At 35.3% G+C, this 22077-nt stretch overlaps 1 protein-coding gene across 3 annotated transcripts in view; it reads right to left on the bottom strand.

Annotated features, from left to right (window-relative positions):
- LOC128982007 (teneurin-4-like) overlaps positions 1–19620 on the bottom strand; it is a 49514-nt gene extending 29894 nt beyond the window's left edge. For 2 of the 3 annotated variants that reach the window (XM_054401046.1, XM_054401048.1), the window contains exons 1-4: positions 19517–19620; positions 13819–13998; positions 12776–12961; positions 12370–12558 (exon numbers count right to left, since the gene is read on the bottom strand). In XM_054401046.1, coding sequence (XP_054257021.1) covers positions 12370–12558; positions 12776–12961; positions 13819–13998; positions 19517–19601 — 640 coding nt within the window. In that variant the 5' untranslated portion in view covers positions 19602–19620. The remainder of the gene's footprint in view (positions 1–12369; positions 12559–12775; positions 12962–13818; positions 13999–19516) is intronic. The other variant, XM_054401045.1, reaches the window with a different exon arrangement.
- Positions 19621–22077: the final 2457 nt, after the last annotated feature.

Genomic DNA, 22077 nt, shown 5'->3' with positions numbered 1-22077 from the left:
ACGTAATAAATAAAAAGTCCTCATTATTATAGGTAACGTTTTTTTTTATAGTACATTGCAGAATTGACTGGCAATTAAATCATCCAAATCATGGTGGAAGGAAAAAACATCCAAATGTTAAGTACACAGATTTTCAGAAATACAACTAATACAAATCTGTGGCACAGCTGTTTTAATTTCAGAAGATGTAAACAAATTAAACCCCATGTTGTTTTAATGGGAAAAGTTTTATTCTGTTGCGAATTTATGGTAAAAAAATAAGAAAAATGAATAGTTTTCCCTCAAAATTCACGTCAAGACCTTTAAAATAAGACCCCTCTCATCCTTCTACGGCCATCCAGTCACTCACAATTTCTTTACAAAAATTTGACTTACGGAATTATATATATAGATTATAACTGTATTTACTAGGTTAGGAATTTGACACTATTTAATGTACAATTATTGAATAAAGATATTGAAATGAAAAAAAAATAAATGAAATATAGATATAGAATATAGATATAGTTTTCATTCAAGAAGCAGCTTATAAAGTACTCTCTAAAATCCTTACGCACAGACTAAAAGCACATGTTGAAGAGATTATGGACCTCACCGAGCAGGATTATGAATTGTAGGTAAACTACAGAGCTTATGTTTGTGCTAAAAGATGTTATAAACAATTATTGGCTGTTTGATAAGACTGTTTACATAGTATTTATAGATTTTAGCAAAGTTTATGACAGCATCAGGAGACAGAAAATGTAGTCTATCTTAAACAAGCACAAAATGTGTAAAAGATTGATAAATCTAAGAGGAAATGTTATGGATGGCTCAAGATGCAACGTAAAGGAGTGATGAGAATACAAGGAAAGTACTGGGGAAAGTACTCTTCCCTACAAGAAAAGAGAGGAAGATGGTCTATCTCCAATACTGTTTAACCTGGTTATAAGCCCCTCATACACGGTCCGACATGTCGGTAGACATGTCCGCTTACTCATCCAACTCTGACCGCGTCGGACCTTGTGTGGGTAAAACCATAGGCACTTCTACTGACCGGGGCCGCAGACAGTCGCACGAGTCCGCGGTTAGTTGAGATTTCCAGACGGACTTGGTCGACAAGGTCGACACAACCGACCGCGTCGGACCGTGTATGGACTCAACAGTCATAGAGAGTTCTTACTCCCATTGGTCTATTCCGTCTGAAACTGAAGTGTGACGGGCCCGATGCTGACCGAATACAATCGAGGCTACACAAAGATTACTAGTCGGAACTCGGAACACTGGTCGAATCGTGTGTAGTGACAACCAGACTTGGGAGACTTGGCACGATACCTTCCCGAAAGTAAAAACACCCCCAACCACCGCTTCAATGTCGAATGCTTCTTTTGTCGTCTGTCTAGAAACGGGAAAGCGGCTTTGAGTGTTAAGTGTCAAGTACATTAGACATTTTCGCCTAGACCTTCTGCTGTGGTTCTGGCCGAATCGACGTCGCTGGACGTTACCGGGGGCTATAGACCTACATCTCCGTCGCGTCACGTCACGGTGTGCTCCCAGAGCATTCAACAACATTCCGGACGTGACGTAACGTGACGGAGATGTATAGCCGCTTACATTTGATTACACAGGGAGCATACCCGTCAAAAATGGACGCGACGTGAAATGACGTGACGTGACGGTTATGCATAGCTCTACCTTCTACCGACATGTTGGACCGTTATGGGGGGGGCTTAATAAAGGTGGAAAATACAGCTAGTTGGACCTATTTCGATGGAAAATTGAACGTGTTAGCTTATGCAGATGATGTTGCACTAATTGCAGAAAACATGGAGGACCTAACATGTTTAACGGAAAACCCTTTTAGTGGAAGCCAAGAGAGTTGGACCATAATAGTAAATGATGACAAAACACAGTACATGAAAATATGTAGGGAAGCGGTGATGGAAGCATCACGATTAAGTGTTCAACTGCAGCTTTAATTTGACTAATGAATTAACAATAGTAGTAATAGACAAGAAAATGAAATTATTTATAGAATTAAGGCAGCAGAAAGATGCTACTAGGGCCTCAACAAGCTGCTGAACAGCAAACTATTGAGTAGGAAAACTAAAATAAGTATTTATAAAACTACTACAACCAATAATATTTTATGGCTGAAAGGTTTGGGCATTAACAAAGTATTCAGAAAGGAAACTTATAATTTTTGAAATCAAGGTACTAGGAACAATATTTGGATCTATTTTTGAAGCAAGGGGATGGAGGTGGAAATAAGAAAAAATAGAGAACTGAGAGAGATTTTTCATGAACCAGATATAATTGCAATAATAATACCGTTGCCGCAGCGAACCTGTAGTAGACTAAGCAAATTTCCATTTGACTGATTGAATTTAAAATAAAATATCCCCTTAAAAATGTCACATTTATTTCCTATCTTAATAGCATTGGTTTAACGAGGACATAGGTTTGCTGCAACAGGGAGGGTAAAAATGCTCCCTGTAGTGTTAAATGTTTATTTAGTATAAAAGAAAGAATTTTCCAAATTTGATCAAAATACAGGGTGTCCGGTCATAAGTGTTAAATAAAATTTTGCATCAAACTACATGGTAATAGCGACATAATGACGCATATTTGAGGTTCCCAACCTCAACCGTTAGGGAATAACAAATAAATTAAGATTTTTTTTTAAATTATTGTAGTTGTTATGAAAAAGCTTATATTACTATGTTAAAAATGCACTGATTGTTGATTTAAATGTCATTTTCAGAATCCTCACACAATTTTAAATAGATATAACACATAATCGTTGGGGTACGGAAAAATATTCCATTTAAATTTCTTCGTTAAACAATTATTTTTAATATCGACGAAAATTTAAATAACATTTAACAATTTATTTCTCGGTTACCGAGATCCGCTGAGTTTAACAAATATTACTAAAAACTTCCTTATTTAAAGGGCTTTACAACGATGTATAACTACAATTATCTACTGTCAAATCTATAGTGAATTTTACGTATTATTGTGCAAAATCACGGTTGAACCAAAACGGATATTGTAAAAACCAATGAATTTTACTTACTATTTTATGAGCTGACCACTGATGATGAGGGTTTGTGTAATTTATGATTGACCAGACTACACTTTCATCAAACTAAAGAGTTTTTGTTTAGACTTTGGAAAGTTTGTTATTAAAAACACGCAATACATTAGTAAAAACACACAATACAGATAAAATCTATGACAAACTTCGTCCGAAGCACAACTTTTATGAAGGTGGAATCACAGTTTGGGTGTAAAGTGCCCTCCGTTTTCCCGCAAGCAGGCCCTAGCTCGCTTGTGAATCGGGCCTCATACGTCAATTTTTCCCTTACTTTCCCAGCAGCCTCAAAGATTCTCTCCCGTAACTCAACTTCAGAGTTTACAACAGTCGAGAAAACTAGACTTTACATGTAACCCCAAACAAACAAAATCTAACGGGCCAAAGTCTGGAGATCGAGGAGGCCATGTCACACTACCTCCACGTCCAATCCATGTCGGGTAGTTTTGGTATAACCACAACCGAACTTCCGCGAGTTAATTGAAATGTTATCTGAAATATGAAAAATATACGATAACCGTAACTTTATCACAAACACATTTTGCTACTATATGTTTCTTTTCTTAGCTTAATAGTTATAAAAAAGCTTTGCATGCGAGAAAAAAATACAAATTATTCGCTGCCTGCAGTTAAATGTATTATTGTTCACAATAGCTTTTCTTTGCCCTACCATGTTTTTTCACAACGATGATTGAATTAAATTAGGAAATTTGAAACTTGGTAAAAACTATTATACACCATTGTAAAGCCCTTTAAATTAGGAAGTTTTTAGTAATATTTGTTCAACTCAGCGGATCTCAGTAACCGAGAAATAAATTGCTCAATGTTATCTAAATTTTTGTCGGTTTTAAAAAACATTTTTTAACGAAGAAATTTAAGTAGAATATTTGCCCGTACCCTAACGATTATGTGTTATATCTATTTAAAACTTTGTGAGGATTTTGAAAATGACATTTAAATTAACAATTAGTACATTGTTATTAGAGTAATATAACCTTTTTCATAACAACTACAATAATTTTTGGAAAACCTTAATTTATTTATTATTCCCTAACGGTTGAGGTTGGGAACCTCAAATGTGCGACATTATGTCACCATTACCATGTAGTTTTATACAAAATTTTATTTAACACTTATTACCGGACACCCTGTATGTTCATAAACAGGCAAACTACAACAGTTTATTTATTCTTCATATATCGGATAGTGTTTTTGTTCTCTAAGGACTTCAAAAGGAAAAATTAAATCCGTCCCGGGTGCAGGTCTTACCATGAGTACTACGTTACCGGTAATAGTGTATTTCCTATATGGGAAATGCGTTAAAAGTAAACGTCTAAGGTCGCTGAGTCATGTAATAAAAAGTATTAACTCCAGACTGATAAAACAAACTTATAATAGTAAACCCAATGTTAGAAGACCTGTAGGAAGACCAAGACTGCAGTGGAGAAACCAATTGCTAAAGGATGTAAGACGATTGGGAACAAATGAGGAAATTACAGAAGGCTTGGGTTTACATGGCCACAGGAGTTATTACATCCTATATTGCAAATTGTTGTGTGTTATACAGTATATAGAAAAATATTTCAGATAAAGCCACATATTTTAAAGATTGAGTGAAAATTTAAGAAATCAATGAAAGAAATATCCGACTAAAAATGTATAAAATTGTTTATGCTATATCATTTAAATTTTAAAAAAGTACTTTTAAGCGAATTTCCCATAGGGAAGTAGCTAATGCCGTAAGTGGCACGATGAGACCTTTGTAATACCTTGACACGAGACCTATTTACTTTTTTTATTTTGATTTTCCCAGAGACCAATCACTATTCATTCAAATTTGCATATGCCACTGTCAGTCTGTATATCCGTAAACAAGATAACTCGAGTAATTTTTTGTCAAATTTTGATGAGGTTTGGCTTGAAGGTTGCTAGATAAACCTGAATAATAAAAAATGGGGTTTTAACATTTTTACACAAAAATTCCTAATTTTTATTAGAGCCAAAAATGTATATATGTTGTTATGAATGTTGTAAAATTAAACGCTACAAAGAAATTCACATATACTGCAAATTTAAGATTCTTGTGGAGAAAAAAACTTTTTGGTTTACTTGTTTATGTATGTATGTTGATCAAATTTGAAATTTTTTTAGGATTTCTTGTGTTAACTTAGTTTACTGACCTTTTCTGCGAAAGATAATTTGAAGGTTTTCTTTTCTTCAATTGTTTTTTTTATGTGTTCCTCATTGTTAATAGGACCTGCAACAACTCCGCCAACTGTAAATGTAAGATACATCACCATTAAACTACTAAATTGGCTCTTGCATTCAGGGGACAATGAAAAGGCTTTAAAATAAATGTCTGTAAAATTGTGATGATCAAATCCAAAACACCTAAACTGTCTCATGAGTATGTGGTTTTAGAATGTGCTGACTTAAGTAACGTTTTGAAAAGCTGCAACTATTATTAAAACTAGTTGCTCTGCCCATGCTTCTCAACAGGACAAGAATAACGCGAGTTTCTCAATCTACTGTGAAACTCCATTCTCGCTTGCCATGCAAATTATACGGACAAATCTCAATTCTACATATTGCTTATTTTAAAGAAAATCTTTTTGCTAAAGTTACCTGACAAAGTGGGCTTCCTCGCACTGATTATTGCACACATAGTAGCTAATTGCTGCATTTACTTACTTTTTTCGCACTAGTTTTCTTTTGCCACACTCTTTTTTATGCCGCACTCACGTATTTCAAACTTAACAATACAAAACTGTTAAATCTGTGTATATATGTTATTAATTTTAATGTGAATTGTCACAATTTTATGATACAACAGATCAATAACTGTATGAAAATAACTAGGTGGCGTTCGCAGAGGCATCCACAAAATTGAGCGGAGTCATTAAGGGTTTATATTATATTGTTTTGGTCATACTGCAGTAATACCAGTTGTATTTAATGCATGCGTTGCGGGTCTAAAGTAGCATTTTTACTCTTTAGGAAGTAAAAATAGTTTTTATCCTCTATGGAGTAAAAATCAGCTGTTGTCAACTCAGTTGTAAATTACTATTATAAACAAACGATTGCATGTATCGAAATATGTATCGATTCGTGCTTCGTAATTATTTTAACCTACAGTCTACAGTCTCTTCCCATGGTGTTTTAGCATTGCAGATACATTAATCCATTCCCACACTCAACACGCTCACCTTTACTACTTCCTTCACCACCCCCTACATCGTGGACCTATTTCCCTCTCTTGCCATAGCATTTTAGGATTGCAGATACATTAATGTAATTGCCAAAGACAGTTCCCACACTCTGCACTGCAAGCCTTGATACTTCCTTCACCATTTCCTACGTCATAGACTTGTTTCCTTCCCTTCTCATAGCATTTTTGGATTAAAGATACATCAATCTAACTGCCATAGACGGTTTTCACACTATGCTCATACTTTTCTACTTTCTAAGCCATTTCCTACATCGTGGACCTGTTTTCATCACTTTCCATAGCAATTTAGTATTTTAGATACATTAATCTAATTGCCACAAACATTCCCCATACTCCGCACTGCTAGCCTTTACTACTTCTTTCACCATTTTCTATGTCGTGGGGATGCTTCCATCCCTTCTCATAGCATTTCAGCATTGTAGTTCCAGTTCCCACACTCCACACTGCTCACCTTAACTTCCTTCGCCTCTTCTTACGTCGCAAACATGTTTCCCTCTCTTCCCATAGAATTTTAAGATCGTAGATACCTTAATCTAATCGTCATAAACAGATCCCACTCTCCGGACAGCTCACCTTGACTACTTCCTTCACCACTTCATACGTCTCGCACCTTTTCTCTCCCTTCCCAAAGCATTTTAGGATTGCAGATCCCATAATCTAGTCGTCATAAACAGTTCCCACACTCCAGACTGCTCGCATTTACTACTTCCTTTACCACTTCCTACGTCACGGACCTGTTTACCCCCTTCCCATAGCATATTAGGATTGCATATATCTTGATCTAATCGTTTTAAGCAATTCCCACACTCCGGACAGCTTGCCTTGACTACTGCCTTCATCACTTCCAACATCGTGGACCTGTTTTCCTCCCCTCCCCTGGCATCATAGGATTGCAAATACCTTAATCTAATGGTCATAGAGAGTTCCCACACTCCGGACTGCTCGCATATACTACTTCCTTCACCACTTCCTACGTCACGGACCTGTTTACCTCCCTTCCCATAGCATTTTATGATTGCAGATACCTTAATATAATCGTCATAAACAGTTCCCAAACTCAGGACTGCTCGCCTTGACTACTTTCTTCATCACTTCCTACGTCACGGACCCGTTTTCCTCCCTCCCCATAGCATTTTATGTTTGTTGATACCTTAATCTAATCGTCATGAACATTTCCCACATTCCAGACTGCTCGCCTTTACTACTTCCTTCACCACTTCCTACGTCACGGACCTGTTTACCTCCCTTCCCATAGCATTTAAGGATTGCAGATACCTTGATCTAATCGTCATAAACAGTTCCCACACTCCGGACAGCTCGCTTTTACTACTTCCTTCACCACTTCCTACGTCACGGACCTGTTTACCTCCCTTCCCATAGCATTTAAGGATTGCAGATACCGTGATCTAATCGTCATAAACTGTTCCCACACTCCGGACAGCTCGCCTTTACTACTTCCTTCACCACTTCCTACGTCACGGACCTGTTTACCTCCCTTCCCATAGCATTTTATGATTGCAGGTACCTTATTCTAATCGTCATGAACAGTTCCCACACTCCAGACTGCTCGCCTTTACTACTTCCTTCACCACTTCCTACGTCGTTGACCTGTATTCCTCCCTTCCCATAGCATCATAGGATTGCAAATACCTTAATCTAATGGTCATAAACAGTTCCCACACTCCGGACTGCTCGCATTTACTACTTCCTTCATCACTTCCTACGTCGCGGGCCCGTTATCCTCCCTTCCCATAGCATTTTATGATTGCCGATACCTTAATCTAATCGTCATAAACAGTTCCCACACTCCGGACAGCTCGTCTTTACTACTTCCATCATCACTTCCTACGTCACGGACCCGATATCCTCCCTTCCCATAGCATTTTATGATTGCAGATACCTTAATCTAATCGTCATAAACAGTTCCCACACTCCGGACTGCTCGCATTTACTACTTCCTTCACCACTCCCTACGTCACGGACCTGTTTACCTCCCTTCCCATAGCATTTTATGATTGCAGATACCTTAATCTAATCGTCATAAACAGTTCCCACATTCCGGACAGCTCGTCTTTACTACTTCCTTCATCACTTCCTACGTCGCGGACCCGTTATCCTCCCTTCCCATAGAATTTTATGATTGCAGATACCTTAATCTAATTGTCTTAAACAGTTCCCACACTCCGGACAGCTCGTCTTTTTAGTACTTCCTTCATCACTTCCTACGTCGCGGACCCGTTTTCCTCCTTTCCCTTATAGTTTTTGGAATGCAGATACCTAAATCTAATCGTCATAAACAGTTTCCACACTCCAGACTGCTCACCTTTAGTACTTCCTTTAGCACTTCCTACGTCACGGACCTCAAGCTAGTGTCGTCATTTGATTATATTTATGATTCATACCGTTTCTGTTCTAATATCTGTGGAATAATGCTATCAGCTTTTTCTTTATCTACTGCATTCAAAAGTCAACAGCTGATCATATGTCTTAGTCTTTGTTTACGTGTCAAATACTGCTTCCATAAGGATTACATTGAAACTTTGAGACCCAGTGGGGCGGAATCCTGAGAGTTATTTTTAACGCCATATAGATGTTGGCACTCACCGATATGGTCTTTATCACCATCCAAAATTTGAAAACGATAGATTCAGCCGTCTAGGAGGAGTTTGCGTATTACGAAATGCATAAAAGTCGACGTATAAGAGCTTCGCTCGCTTCGCTCGCTCCGCTCAACTATTGTGTACCTGGTTATACAACTGTGAAGTAAAAAAAAAGAAAAAACTAATAACTTTATTGTAATGTAAATAACTATACTACTATAGACAAATTTAATGGTGTAATTTGTATGGTGTTACTAATTAATTGGTGCAAAAACTATTGACTGCCGACTGGCCTTAAATTTTACAAAAAAATAACTACTATACCAAGGATTCGTTTAAGACTATTCACGCTTCGATACTGACCAAGGGCTTTGCCCCTTTAGCTTTCAATGTTCTGAGGTGAGGATTTTACAAGTCAATATTTATTGGTCTCTTATAAAGCATCCATGAGGATACTCGCTATGTTTACATTTATTTTTGCTATAACATCTCAAAGTAAACAAACAGTCATCTCGAGTAAACAAAAGTCAAATTTATTTTCTTTCAAATGCCACACAGCATTGTAAATGAAATGAAAAAGCAGCTGAATCATGTGGCAGGTTTATTGTTTTTTTTAGATTATGGACATTAAAATAAGCTAGATTATATAGCAGCTAGGAGACCATAGTATCAATTACTGTCAGTCAAGTCGGTTGTAATTTGTCCATAACCATTCCCTATGCTGTGCACCATTTACATAAAAATATTTACATTAACTTCATCTTAATCCTAACTTGTAATTAAACCTTTAATATTTTGATAAATTAAGTTTTTTCGTACACATCTGCTTAGGTGAAGCTAAATATACATTGTTATAAAATGAACTTGTACACAGTTTACAATTTTCTTAAGCAAAAAAATTGTAAAGTTTAATCAGTTTTTTTTTTATCATCAATGATAAGTGTGTAATATAATTGTAAATGCCTTGAACGATACAACTAGTACGATAAAGTGACATCTATCACTAACGATAGAACAAGTTATTTTATCCCTGTGTTAAGGTTGATGCAAGTTTGTGCTGATTGTAAATTACTGATTTCCTTCAATATAACCTTTTTTTTAATAATCCAAACTGATAAGTCGACTTATGGTTAGCAACATATTTTATCTCACATCAACTGTATACACAAACTAAGAAAAGTACAACAAACTTTGGAAGTAGCGCTTTCTGTGAATGATACATTTAACGATGTTCTTTTTTAATAGAACAGAAGCCTAGAGCTGGTTAATAAAGATGGAATAACGACTTCAGTATTCGAAAGAAAATGTTTAACTCTACTGTTTGAACCTAACATGTTCCACAAAAATCTTTAAATTCGGAAATTAGATACACTTGTAATGCTAATTGTTTGATAATTTATTTTTTTCTATAATTTAAGTGCTGTGGTAATGGTTATGGTTATGCATTATGGTTATGGTAAAAGTGTACGGTAACCATTTCAGACCGTAATTTTAAACTTACACCTACACTTATACGCCAACCCCATAGTACGGGTACTTTAATAGTCAATAATAAGAATCAAAAGGTTTACTCAGGAAAATGCAAACAAAAAACCATGAATAAAAACAAATCCAACAGCTGATGCATATTTAATATTTCAAATGTGATTAAATCCAGCCCTTTAATTAAGGTTTGTGCCCTTAGAAGGGGGTTCATCGAAAAAATGATATTTTTCACCACACTATCATGTTTTTGGCTGTATTACATACGTTAATTGGTGGCCGAAAGTTAGGTTTTGCTGGCGATGCCAGCTGTCCATAATTTGGGGACCGAGCAGGTTTTTACAGGCCGGGGCCGCAAAATCAGCTGTCCGCTTACTTACTTAAAACATGAATGCATTTTAAATACATAATCAAAATCCATAGCATTTCAATAGAATTGTGTTATTGTCACCGTTGCCTAGCAACTATATATTTTTATTTTTGCTGATTCCTCAAATTATTTCTTCACATAACCTTAAAGTTGTAGTTGTGTTGACTATCAGTGTGCATTATTATTGTGGTGAATAGTGGTAATAGGGTATAGTGTGGTGAAAAATAGCGTTCGTACCACGGACCGAAATGGTTTTGCGGCTCTCGATCGATTTAAGTTCTCGACTTCGTCTCGAACTTAAAAACTATCTCGAGCCGGCAAAACCTCATTTTCGGCCCTAGGTACGAAATATACTATTACAGGGAGGTTTCACGTAAAGACCTTTCGATGAAGTATGCGATTGATAGGCTTCATGGTTCTCAAAGGGTCGTGAACCTCATAGATGAGAGAACAAATATAGAGTTGGAGATAGTTTTCCGTTTATCCCTGTGTGAGTGTGTTAGGATCACGAAAACTCAAGAACCGCTGCACTAATAGCGTTAAAAATTTGCAGAAATAATTATGACACCACTGGGAAGAGGTCATTATATTTTAGACGATTCCCCCAGTAGTTTATAAGTAAGTTGAGTTTTAATTTTTTAAATCAATTTGTATATGGATAACATTGATCTTGAATCGGTGTAACATAACTGCGAGATACAATAGAAGTTTGTTTCAAATTCCAACTGTACGCAAAATCCATCTGTCAAAAAATAAAATCTGTTTAATGGTTTTTGAAAACATTTCATGGTCTTAATTATTGATTAAATAATGGTAAATGATCAGAAAAAATATATCAGATGCTACACACTATCAGTGGGTCAGGGTTGATTTGTTTAAAATAGAAAACGTATGAATGTTGTTTGAATTGATTTGTTAAATTAAGCAGTGTTTACGTAGTTCGATTCAAACATGCGTATGCAAACATTTTCTTCAAAACTACTGATTAAAGATTATATATGTAATAATCTTAACCTGTGAAATATATTTAGTTATGTTCTAAAATGAGCAGACATTGCTTTAATTTCTAAAGGCCATACTGAAAAGTCAATTTTACAAAAAGGCGTTCCATTTAAATTGTCAGATTGACAAATCAGATGGAAAAAAATTAGTTAATTGAATGGTAATATTGAACAATTAGATTCTTAATACACTATTAATGATAAGAATTGTCCTTAAAACTAAATTCCAAGATTGTTCTAGGATGTTGTTTTCTACTTATCTTTTCAATATCGGCATGATCAAACCAATTACACATCGGATAATATTAAAAACTATATTTCTGTCACTTATAAATAATCTAAATCGTTTAGCTAAGAAGTTTAATTTTGGCGAGTATGTAGTTCAAAGAATGGAATTACCCCCCCCCCCTCTGGTTCTCCCGCATGAACTAATTAACTGTACGCAAATTTACTATAAAATGCGGCTTCCATGAATAAAAGCACAACATATTTGGCAATACCCGATGATAATATTTTGTGCCACTTCAGTTAAGTAAAAACACTTCTGTGATGAAAATCTGTACGGTTTCAATGAAGAATCGTGTGGGGTCAAGCTATTTTATTATACTCACAGTACGTTACACATTCATTGTAGGCATCTCCTATGTACCCAACTTTACATGAACACACAGGATAGTGGTTCTTGACGTGACATTCTGTGTTATTGCCACACACTCCGTCTTGACAAGGATCAACACACTTCTGCAGACGACATGAGCGGTCCTCCGGACAATGAGAGTGAGTCTGGCATTCCGGAATCCCTGCGACACAAGAATATTACCAATGTATAGCTGTTAGAACTATCCAATATATGTTGAATCGTCTTTCTAGGATCCCAGTGAGGTTATAAGAACTACTAGGACTGATGAACAGTTACACTCGCCTGTACATCTTAAAATCCATTAATATCCAATATCCTACTGCGTATATCATTACAATTTTTAATGTTAGATTTCAACCGTTCGAATATTTTCTTACACTTAGGACTGCAGCCTTTGTCTAGAGTGTGGAGGAATCCTTTGAGGCAGGCGCACACTGGTCGATGGTTGACCACTCTACACACGGTGTTGACCCCACAATGGTCCATACAAGGGTCTACACACTTGTGGCCAATACAGGTTTTGTCTGTTGTACACATAGAGTCGTCCGTACATTCTGCATTTTCTATAAATATAAAGAATATCTTTAACACAGTATGCAGTATAAAGTACAATGTAAAATGTGTCTATGACAATTAATTTTTCCAATGGCTTTATAAGGTTACGACAACGACTTATGGAGGAAGTATTGTCTTTTTCGAAATCTACGAGTTTATAAGTTTTGGGTCCCCCCGAACTCAAAAAGTGGTTTTCGAATTGATGTCCGTGTGTGCGTTTGTGTATGTGTGTTTGTGAAGGGGAGATTTGTAGACTACTTATTGGACTTTACAGTTAATGGCAACACATGTGGTCAATTTTTACCATTAACAGTAACTCATGTTAATTAGCAGTTTTGGTTTTTTATGGTGGGTTTTACAAAAAACCTCACAAAAACAAAAAATATATTTTTTATAAAAACGGTGCAAACGGGACAAAATTTGTATACAGGCCATTTATCCTTGAAATAATTTATGCAACTCCCAACACTGTAAAAACAACGGTTGAAAAGTTATTGAAATTGTTTTGATGTTTCCTATAAAACCGATAAGTTCAGCCAACACATCCTCCAATTACCATGTAAAAAATTTTCATTCAGAAAAATATAGTAGGGTGTGTTCTGTAACCAACTATTACCATGGCCTTTTTTGTAAAAGAATGAAAGCTGCTGCATCCAGGAGTTAGTTTATTGAAGTTTGTAAACGGTGAGACTACTAAGGTAACAGCAAAATTTTCAGCACTATTCATTGGATATGAAAAGTGGATGAATAAAAGAGACGATATAAATGCATTTTAACGGGGTGTTCTAGCATTGTGTACTTTCCTTTCCTTTGTATTCGATATACAACCCCAAGAGCATAATATTGTAAATTTAGTCCTACATACCTGGCTTACATTCCGTAAACGGGTCTCCATCGTAGCCAGTTTTACAGGAACACAAAGGATCTCCTTCTTGTACCACACAAATTGTGTTCAGTCCACACACTCCATCACAGGGATCCCTGCATTTTTTAGCTATGCATATCTTCCCTGAAATGCACTCATCATTTGAGATGCACTCTTCCCCTAAAACATAGATGCATACATACACACGCACATATACATACATATATATATATATATATATATATATTATTTATTACACAAAACATTTGATACTTTTGATAATATTTGGAATAGGTGCGTTATCAAACTTATATTTATTTATACATGCCAACGCCTAGTAATTATACATATAGATGAATAAATTTGGTTGCGAGAAAACAAAAACTGAACAATGAATTCGATCCCCAATAACAATAAATAATACTAGGTGAACCCGTGCGAATTCGCACGAATAATAATTATGATATTATAGCAACGTCGATAGAAGTTGCGTCGTTGTGTCGACGTTGGTCTTGAACTCGATCGTTGGCTATATATTCATTCTAAGTTCTTTTTGCTCTTCAGTAGGAGTATTTTAAAGAACGGAGCTCATCATGCTGAAAACTTGCGCGTATGGATTAATATCAACCTAATGTTGAGTCAAAATGTGCTTGAGTTCAGTGCTGCAGGAGCCATTAGCTTTGTTTAGCATTCTTTCTTGAACAGCGGTTTCGACGTAGATATAAATTTGTAGATATAAATTTGGGCATATGTGGGATGCTCCCCTTCTGACGGTTGTAAGGTGAATTATGTTCTTCGCTGTTATGTTCTTCAATTTTAGCTCGAGTGCTGACCATTGCGAGCGCAGAGTTGTACGATCTAATGTTCTCTTTGTAGTTTCTGTTTAAATGATTTCCTCCATTTAGTAGGCTCTGTATAATAGCTCTCTCGGTATGGTGGTAGATTCACTTTTCCTTTATGGCAGCAGGATGAAAATCTTTCACCTCGTGCTCTTTGTTATTCTTTAAAATGTAGCACACCACATTAAATTTTAATGCCATCTCGCCAAGTGAATGCTGCTGAGTTATTGTGTTTGTCAGTGTAATTTTGTTAGTACACGTTGCCACTAACTGTTCCAACTCCTCGTCTGGGTTCCTTACGTTTTGCATTGCTTGCCGTATGTTGACTTGCCGTGTCCGACCAGCAATATTTCTTTGTCGTCAGGTCCTTGGCAAGTTTAAACGAAAATTAAATGTAAAACTTTTCTCATGTCGTGTCCTATAGGTAACATTTCCTTGCTGGGTTTCTAATTATTTTTTTAAACATGCAAACTGTTTACATTTTAAAACAAAACAAAACAGCTGGAGTTTATTTTTTAACTAATGTATTTACATCTGTTTCAGAATATAATAACATTCAAATCAATCACAATGTTATCCTTATGGAAGGAACTTTGAGGGCAGCCCACGCCCTTAAAAAGATATATTTCGAAAATCTAAAGCCAGTTTGCACATCTACACACCAAGACGAACATTTTGATTTTAGTATGTAACGAGCTGGTGGCCCGTCCTACGTACGGGAATCGAGTTGTCAACTATAAAACGGAATAATTCAGAACATCTAGTTTACACGCATAGACACAAATTCTGGCAGTTTTAATGGGGAAGATCACCTTATAAACAAATGTAACGTGACCACCTATTTATTCCATTCGAATATAGACCTAAAATATGGTGATATGTATTTTAAATCCAATAATTTTACCATAAAACAGCATTTGTGTCGATTTGAAAAATCTTGAAGTGTGATTGGCGATCGATTCACACTGGTTTTGAGTAGAGTAGCTACATGCCACCTCCAATTGCATACTGTACTACTTATGTACTTACCGTACCTTATCTTAGGTACCTCCGTGACCACTGAAACTTTTATGAGGATTCTCTTCTATCACCTACCTCTTCAAAATTTAGATCCCAGTCTGAGGATGCATTTCATAGCTTGATATTTCCCGTCTATCGTGTGGTACTCCTTGGAATATACTTCTGAAAAGTGTATGCACAACATGTCCATCCAAGCTTTACCTACTTCTGGAAAGCATCCCTATATTTGGGTGTTAACACATTTCTCTTAGCTCTCTGTTCTTTTTTATTTTGACCTCCGGGCCGTTATCTTGAACTGGTCTGTATATTTGCTCTTCACTTTATTATCTAACCCATCATTAATGTTTTTCGGTTCTTGGGCAGTCCCCAAGTTTCTGAATCATCAGTACTACGGGGATAGTTGGTATGGTATGAGTCGACTTTGGTTTCTGCTGCACCCTGCAGTTTATGTAACAGTTTTATAGAGACCTACTACACCGATTGACGCTTTCATTACAGACCAAAATTTTAGTATGCCGACATTCTCACATTCAAACACACAGAAAAAGAAGTATCAACACGTAAACCACTTATATCTTAAACAATTAAGCGATAAACTGCTGAAAAAATATTTCCCAAATATGAGTTGAAATTTGCAATGCATAAACAAAATACTTACACAGATTGCATTTACGACAAAACTTGATTAAACGCAAGTGTTTGAGATGTCTAGTTCAAAAAAACACATTTCCTGATAACGCAGATCCTTCACGGTAAGGGAAAACTACCTACATTTTAAAGTGAAATAGTATGTAAGCAAACACCAACGATCAATATTTTTGTAAACAAACAACTCGTAACATAAACATTACAATGACAGTTATAAACCAGCTGTTAGTTAAACCAGCATTGAAAATACTTTAAATTGCTAGCGTCGGCTGCTAGACTTTAAAAAAATTAAAACTTAATTTCTATAAAACTGAAACCCTAAACTAAAATTATAGCTTCGACATTCCCTAGTTCTCAAAATTGTCTTTCTTCCAACACAAAAATCATGAAAATCCATCAAGTGGTTGATTCAGAATCGTGAAATAAAAAAACCCTGTTTCGTTTTAATATTATAGATAGATATGTGGGGTTAAATCTTAAAATAAAATACCCCCGCCGCAGCAAACCTGCCGACTAAGCGAATTTCCATTTGTCTGAATTGATTTTCAGTTAAATATATTTTAATAACATTAGGTTTAACGAGTACCTAGGTTTGCTGCTACAAGGAAACTAATAAAGTGTGTTTTTGAGTAAAATATTGATAGCTTAGTACAAAATAAATAAATTTGCCAAGTTTGATCAAAATATATCCATAAACAAGCAAACTACAACATTTGACAATATTCTCCATAAGAATAACATGGGAATTTTAAATTGACAATTTTTTAAATTTTCTGCGTTACTAATAATCGAACAAAAATACTTTTATATACTAAATTATTTGTTTTTTTAAGCTCTTTAAAAAGGTCTAAAGAGAAATCGGGAAATTTTGTGTTTTGAGGGTCAAAAGTGAGGATAACCAATTTTTACCCCATAAAACCCCCCGTAAAGCCCCGTTCCCATGGTCCGATCGTGCTGGTTCGCGAACTCATTCAAGTTTATCCCGCTTTACACCTTTAAACCAAATTTCATCAAAATCGGACAAAAATTACTCAAGTTATCGCGTTCACGGACGTATATATATATATATATATATAAGTCTATATTTATATATATATATATATATATATATATATATAAAAATTTGAACGAATGGTGTTTTTGGCCTCTGGGGACATCAAAATGAAAAAGTAAATTGGTCCCGGGTCTAGGTCTTACCGTGCCACCTACGGTAATAGCTACTTCCCTATAGGGAAATTCGCTAAAAGCCTTATTGTTCACAAAGTTTCATGTCGCGTATTAAATATATAGATAACAATAAATTAAGTTAACGAAGAATAAAAAATACAAAAAATAAATTTAACAAGGAATAAAATAACAGTAGGTGTCTAGGCTTGTCGAACATCTCCACCAGGGAAATACTACTGTGTCAGTACACAAAAATTTCGACATTCAAAACTATAAAAAATAGACAAAAAATAAACACTTGCAGATCAAACAGGGAAAACAAACTCTTAATCTAAGCTATGAGAAATCATAGTGTTTATGCCATGTGTTTATTAGCTCGCTTTCTTGTCTGTTCGGTAAAAACTTTGCAATAGATTTTAAACCAACTTCTCCATTAGCTAGAGACTAAAACTTGAAACAATGTTCACAAATGGATGACAATGCAATATCAAATGAAATGAAATGAAATGAAAATCGTCATTATTCTTAAACGTTTTTCATATTACAACATATGTTTTTCAAAACAACTCACGTCAACATCAATAACATAAAACAATAGCAAATCTTAAGTTATGCTAATTAATTAAATAATTTTATTTTTATATTTCCCTTGGGCTTCGCCCCATTGGCTTCCAAATTTTTAATGTTTACATTTTGATGAATGTAAATATATAAATTGAAGTCAGCTGTAAATACTTTAGTTTGACAATTTATTCAACGAGCAGAAATCACGAATACTAGAAAAATACCGGTATGGATCATAAACATAAACAAATGACGATGTTGGTCCGAATCCTATACTAATAGCATTGAACATATGTTTTGGCAGTTCCATTTAAGCAATCTTAAATAATGTTTATTTTCGGCCCAAAAACGTCATTTGTTTATGTTTATGATCCATACCGGTATTTTTCTAGTAATCGTGGCAGAAATTAATAGGTGAAGGTTCCGCTCCCGAGAGATTCTAAAGTTTTATGATTATTAGAATATTGTTACATATTGTTTGGTTATGTATAAGCCATAAAAATGGATTAAATATATTTACACATTAAAGACTAGAAAGATTAAAAAACTACGTTCATAAACGAACTTTAAAAAGTAGAAAATAATATATAAATAAGTGAAGAGAATAAATACTTCTGAGAAATTTCAACGAAAAACATTATGCGCATGCAATAAATAATAATATAATAGGTTAAGATAATCGTATATTAGCTATTGCATGCGCCCCGCGTTTTTGGTTTTAAATCTTACAAGTATTTATTCTCTCCCCTTATTTAAATAGTTTTGTCTACTTTTTAGTGAGTTTAAAAACGTGGTATTATAAAAACCTTTTTATTTATAGACTGTTTAGCTTGTTTCTTGATTTTTGTAAAACTGCAAGGGATAAAAATACGCATTTTGCGGGAATCAGCTTTTGACGTAGAGGCCACAATTGTTGTAAATTCAACGTTAATTTCCCATTCATCCCCTTTTCCCCGTTACCCTTAACTAAACATTTTTAAATTTCAAGGTACCCCTTGTGACATATCCGATGAAAGTACATGAAAACAAGATTTTCATAAATAATAACAAATTCCACTAGAACTTGAATAATAAAAGCCAAAATTAGTTGTAAGAAATGAGTTTCCTTTGTATCGATTTTACAATCGAAATAAACTGTACCGAGCCTTGGCTCGGTCCCTCGCTACTTGTTGTTAATTAGGCCTAAAACATAATCCAGTTACAATATTTAAATTTCCTCTCTTGATTCAGATACCGAGGTATCCAGGGTGACATAAAAACAACCTCCAGATTAATATAACTTGTCCTTTCAGTTTAGCTAGGCTAAACAGTAGGTGTATCCGACAGATATCAGTAAGTATACTCTGTCGGTGCCTCAATACATTTTACTAAGTAGCACTGGCATACGTAGGCCCAATACGTTGCCTCCTAATACGTAACTGGTAATACGTTAACTTTAGTAAAATAACTTGAATGTTTACCTGTTGTAGTGTTGTTTACAGGCTGGGTCCTCGACTTATCTACAAATAACATCAAGAGACACAAACACACAATTCTCGAATCCATCTTGTCCAACTATACCTCCTGAACTAAAAACTGTTGTCTAGCTTTACTTGTACTTTGTTCCTCAGATAGCATTATATCACATTTGACCTTTTGATAAAGACTGTATTTTTGCATCTTATTTAGGAGTACGACTGATGTAAAGAGACTTTGGATTTTTCCTGTTAAAAATATACCAAACACTATACTGAGTTTGTAGAATAAGAAGCATTGACCTCAGATGTAGTTTGTTATTGGCAGTGTTGTACACTGTAGGGGGCAGTGGAGTACTTGTTCTACTGTAATTTGAGGGGGGTTGGTATTTTACATATTACTATTGGTAATTTAAATATTTTTTCTGCGGAGTGAGCGAAGCTCTTATACTACACTCCTGCCTTTGTTTTACAAATACTCCTCCTGAACTGCTCATGTGATCTGCATGAAATTTAGTAGAGTCATAATAACTGTTACGTCACCACTGTGATGACGTCTTAACTTGACAGGAGACAGGACTAGTGAAAATAAAAACTACATAATTAGTTAATACCACGGGCTGCACGGACCGGGATAGAGGTGTAACGGTTGCTTGATTAGGACGGACTGACGTAGTGGTTAGATACACGGGTATAGCGTGGTCGCGGCAGCCAATGGGAATTTATTAAAAATCACCTGATATTACGTCACAGACGTGGTGTGATACGGTGTGATGTACACACACACTAACACAGATTTACATTTTATACAAATCCGGTTTCCTACGATAAACGCTGTTTTACAAATATACTAGAGGACCCATGCTGCTCCGCAGCGTTAAAATGAATATAATATCCAAGAAATAATCAAATTTATGATTTTTGATTGAGTAATCCAGTATCTTGAGCTTAACTGATTCAAACGATCAATAGCTCAAATTAAAGTCTATAATTTACTGATTATTTTGAGTCAAAGACATAAACAATACTGGAGGGATTGATTTTTAATCATAGAAAACCCTTATGAAAAATCATTTTTATGTTGGTTGTTTACCTTGCGTTTGCTTGAAACTCGTTCGATTTCAATAACTAATAGCTCAAATGAATGCCGGTAATGCCGAAGCTTGATGTGAAATCTTTGCGTGCATACCTTGAAATGGAGACCTCAATCATGAAAATCGGTCGGGTAGAAGAGCCAAACAAACTTGGAAAAGAGAAACCAAATTTACCTCCCATAAGAAATACACGGTGAGCAAATTTCGTTTACGTATATGTCGAGTGGGATTATAGATACATTTATGCCGATGCTTGATGGCAAATCTTCAATTCGAGACCTCAATGATGAAAATCCGTCTGGCAGAAGAGTCAAACGAATCCGGGAAAAATCTTTTTTTTTTTTTTATATATATAAGATATTGAATACAAAATAATCAAATAGTCTACAATAACCAGCTATGGAAAGATATTAATCTGAAATGATACAAATCGGATTAAAGGCTTTTCTCTACGTGAAATAAAATTTTAATAAAATTAACATTGGCCTTATTGATATAATGGTCGACATGACATAACGGTCAACGAATCGCATAAACTAACACATTACAAATAAATACCGAACAAAAGGAAAGAACAATCGGATTTATAATAGTTTAGTAACGAGTAAAGTTGGAATCTTAACAAAAAATGACTAACTAATAATTTGGGTCGCTGGAATCAGGTAATTGACTTTAGATACTCTAAATAGCCATTCCATTAATGTAAACTGTATATAATTGACATTTTATACTGCAATGAGACAATTCTTTTGAGTGAACAATTGAGTACCAAACGTACCATTGAGTTTGGATTCTGCAAGTAGACAATTCTGTTTTCCTGAACCAGCCGTACTATTGATTTTAGATAATGCAAATAGGTGTCTCATTTATGTGAACAAAATATACCATTGACTTTAGATACTCTAAATAGCCATTAGTAGAGGGAAGGACGGTTATTATCACATGACGTCATAATTAATGTGATTAGGTGAGTATCTAGAGATGGGGAGTATCGTAGTCAGGGCTGGGCATGTACTCTGGTGATGTGTGTGATCACAGATGTTGTAGATGGTATTGTTATTAGGTCAAGGTCGTTTGAATCTGTTTTTAAAAAATATTCTGCACTAATGGATAAATAGTGCAGAATATTTTTTATTTTTTCATTTATTTTTATTACAATCATAAATAGTAATAATAATGTACAGTAGTTATATCTAAGTTAAATCTAAGAAGTGTTGGAATCGTTCTTCGTCGTAGAGCTGCTGCTTCCGTATAATATGTTGAATGCTGATGAATGGTCGGTATCAAATTTTCTTCGATTGGGGCATGGTGGTTTGTAAGCTCCGTAGTCTGGAAGCAGAGTGCTGTTAGCTGTTGTTGTTATTGTAATTGCATACCCACTTGCAATTAGAACTCTCAACTCTTCAGCAAAAACCTCAATGTCATGGTAGGTTAAAAGGTAAACATCGTCGTACTGGACAAACTTAACTTTGA

This window comes from Macrosteles quadrilineatus, unplaced genomic scaffold, assembly GCF_028750875.1.
Source record: "Macrosteles quadrilineatus isolate MER2022 unplaced genomic scaffold, UCM_ALF_1.0 Scaffold_77__1_contigs__length_550361, whole genome shotgun sequence".
Taxonomy (NCBI): Eukaryota; Metazoa; Arthropoda; class Insecta; order Hemiptera; family Cicadellidae; genus Macrosteles; species Macrosteles quadrilineatus.
The sequence above is the reverse complement of the archived record's forward strand: the minus strand, read 5'-3'. Positions and strand labels throughout refer to the sequence as shown.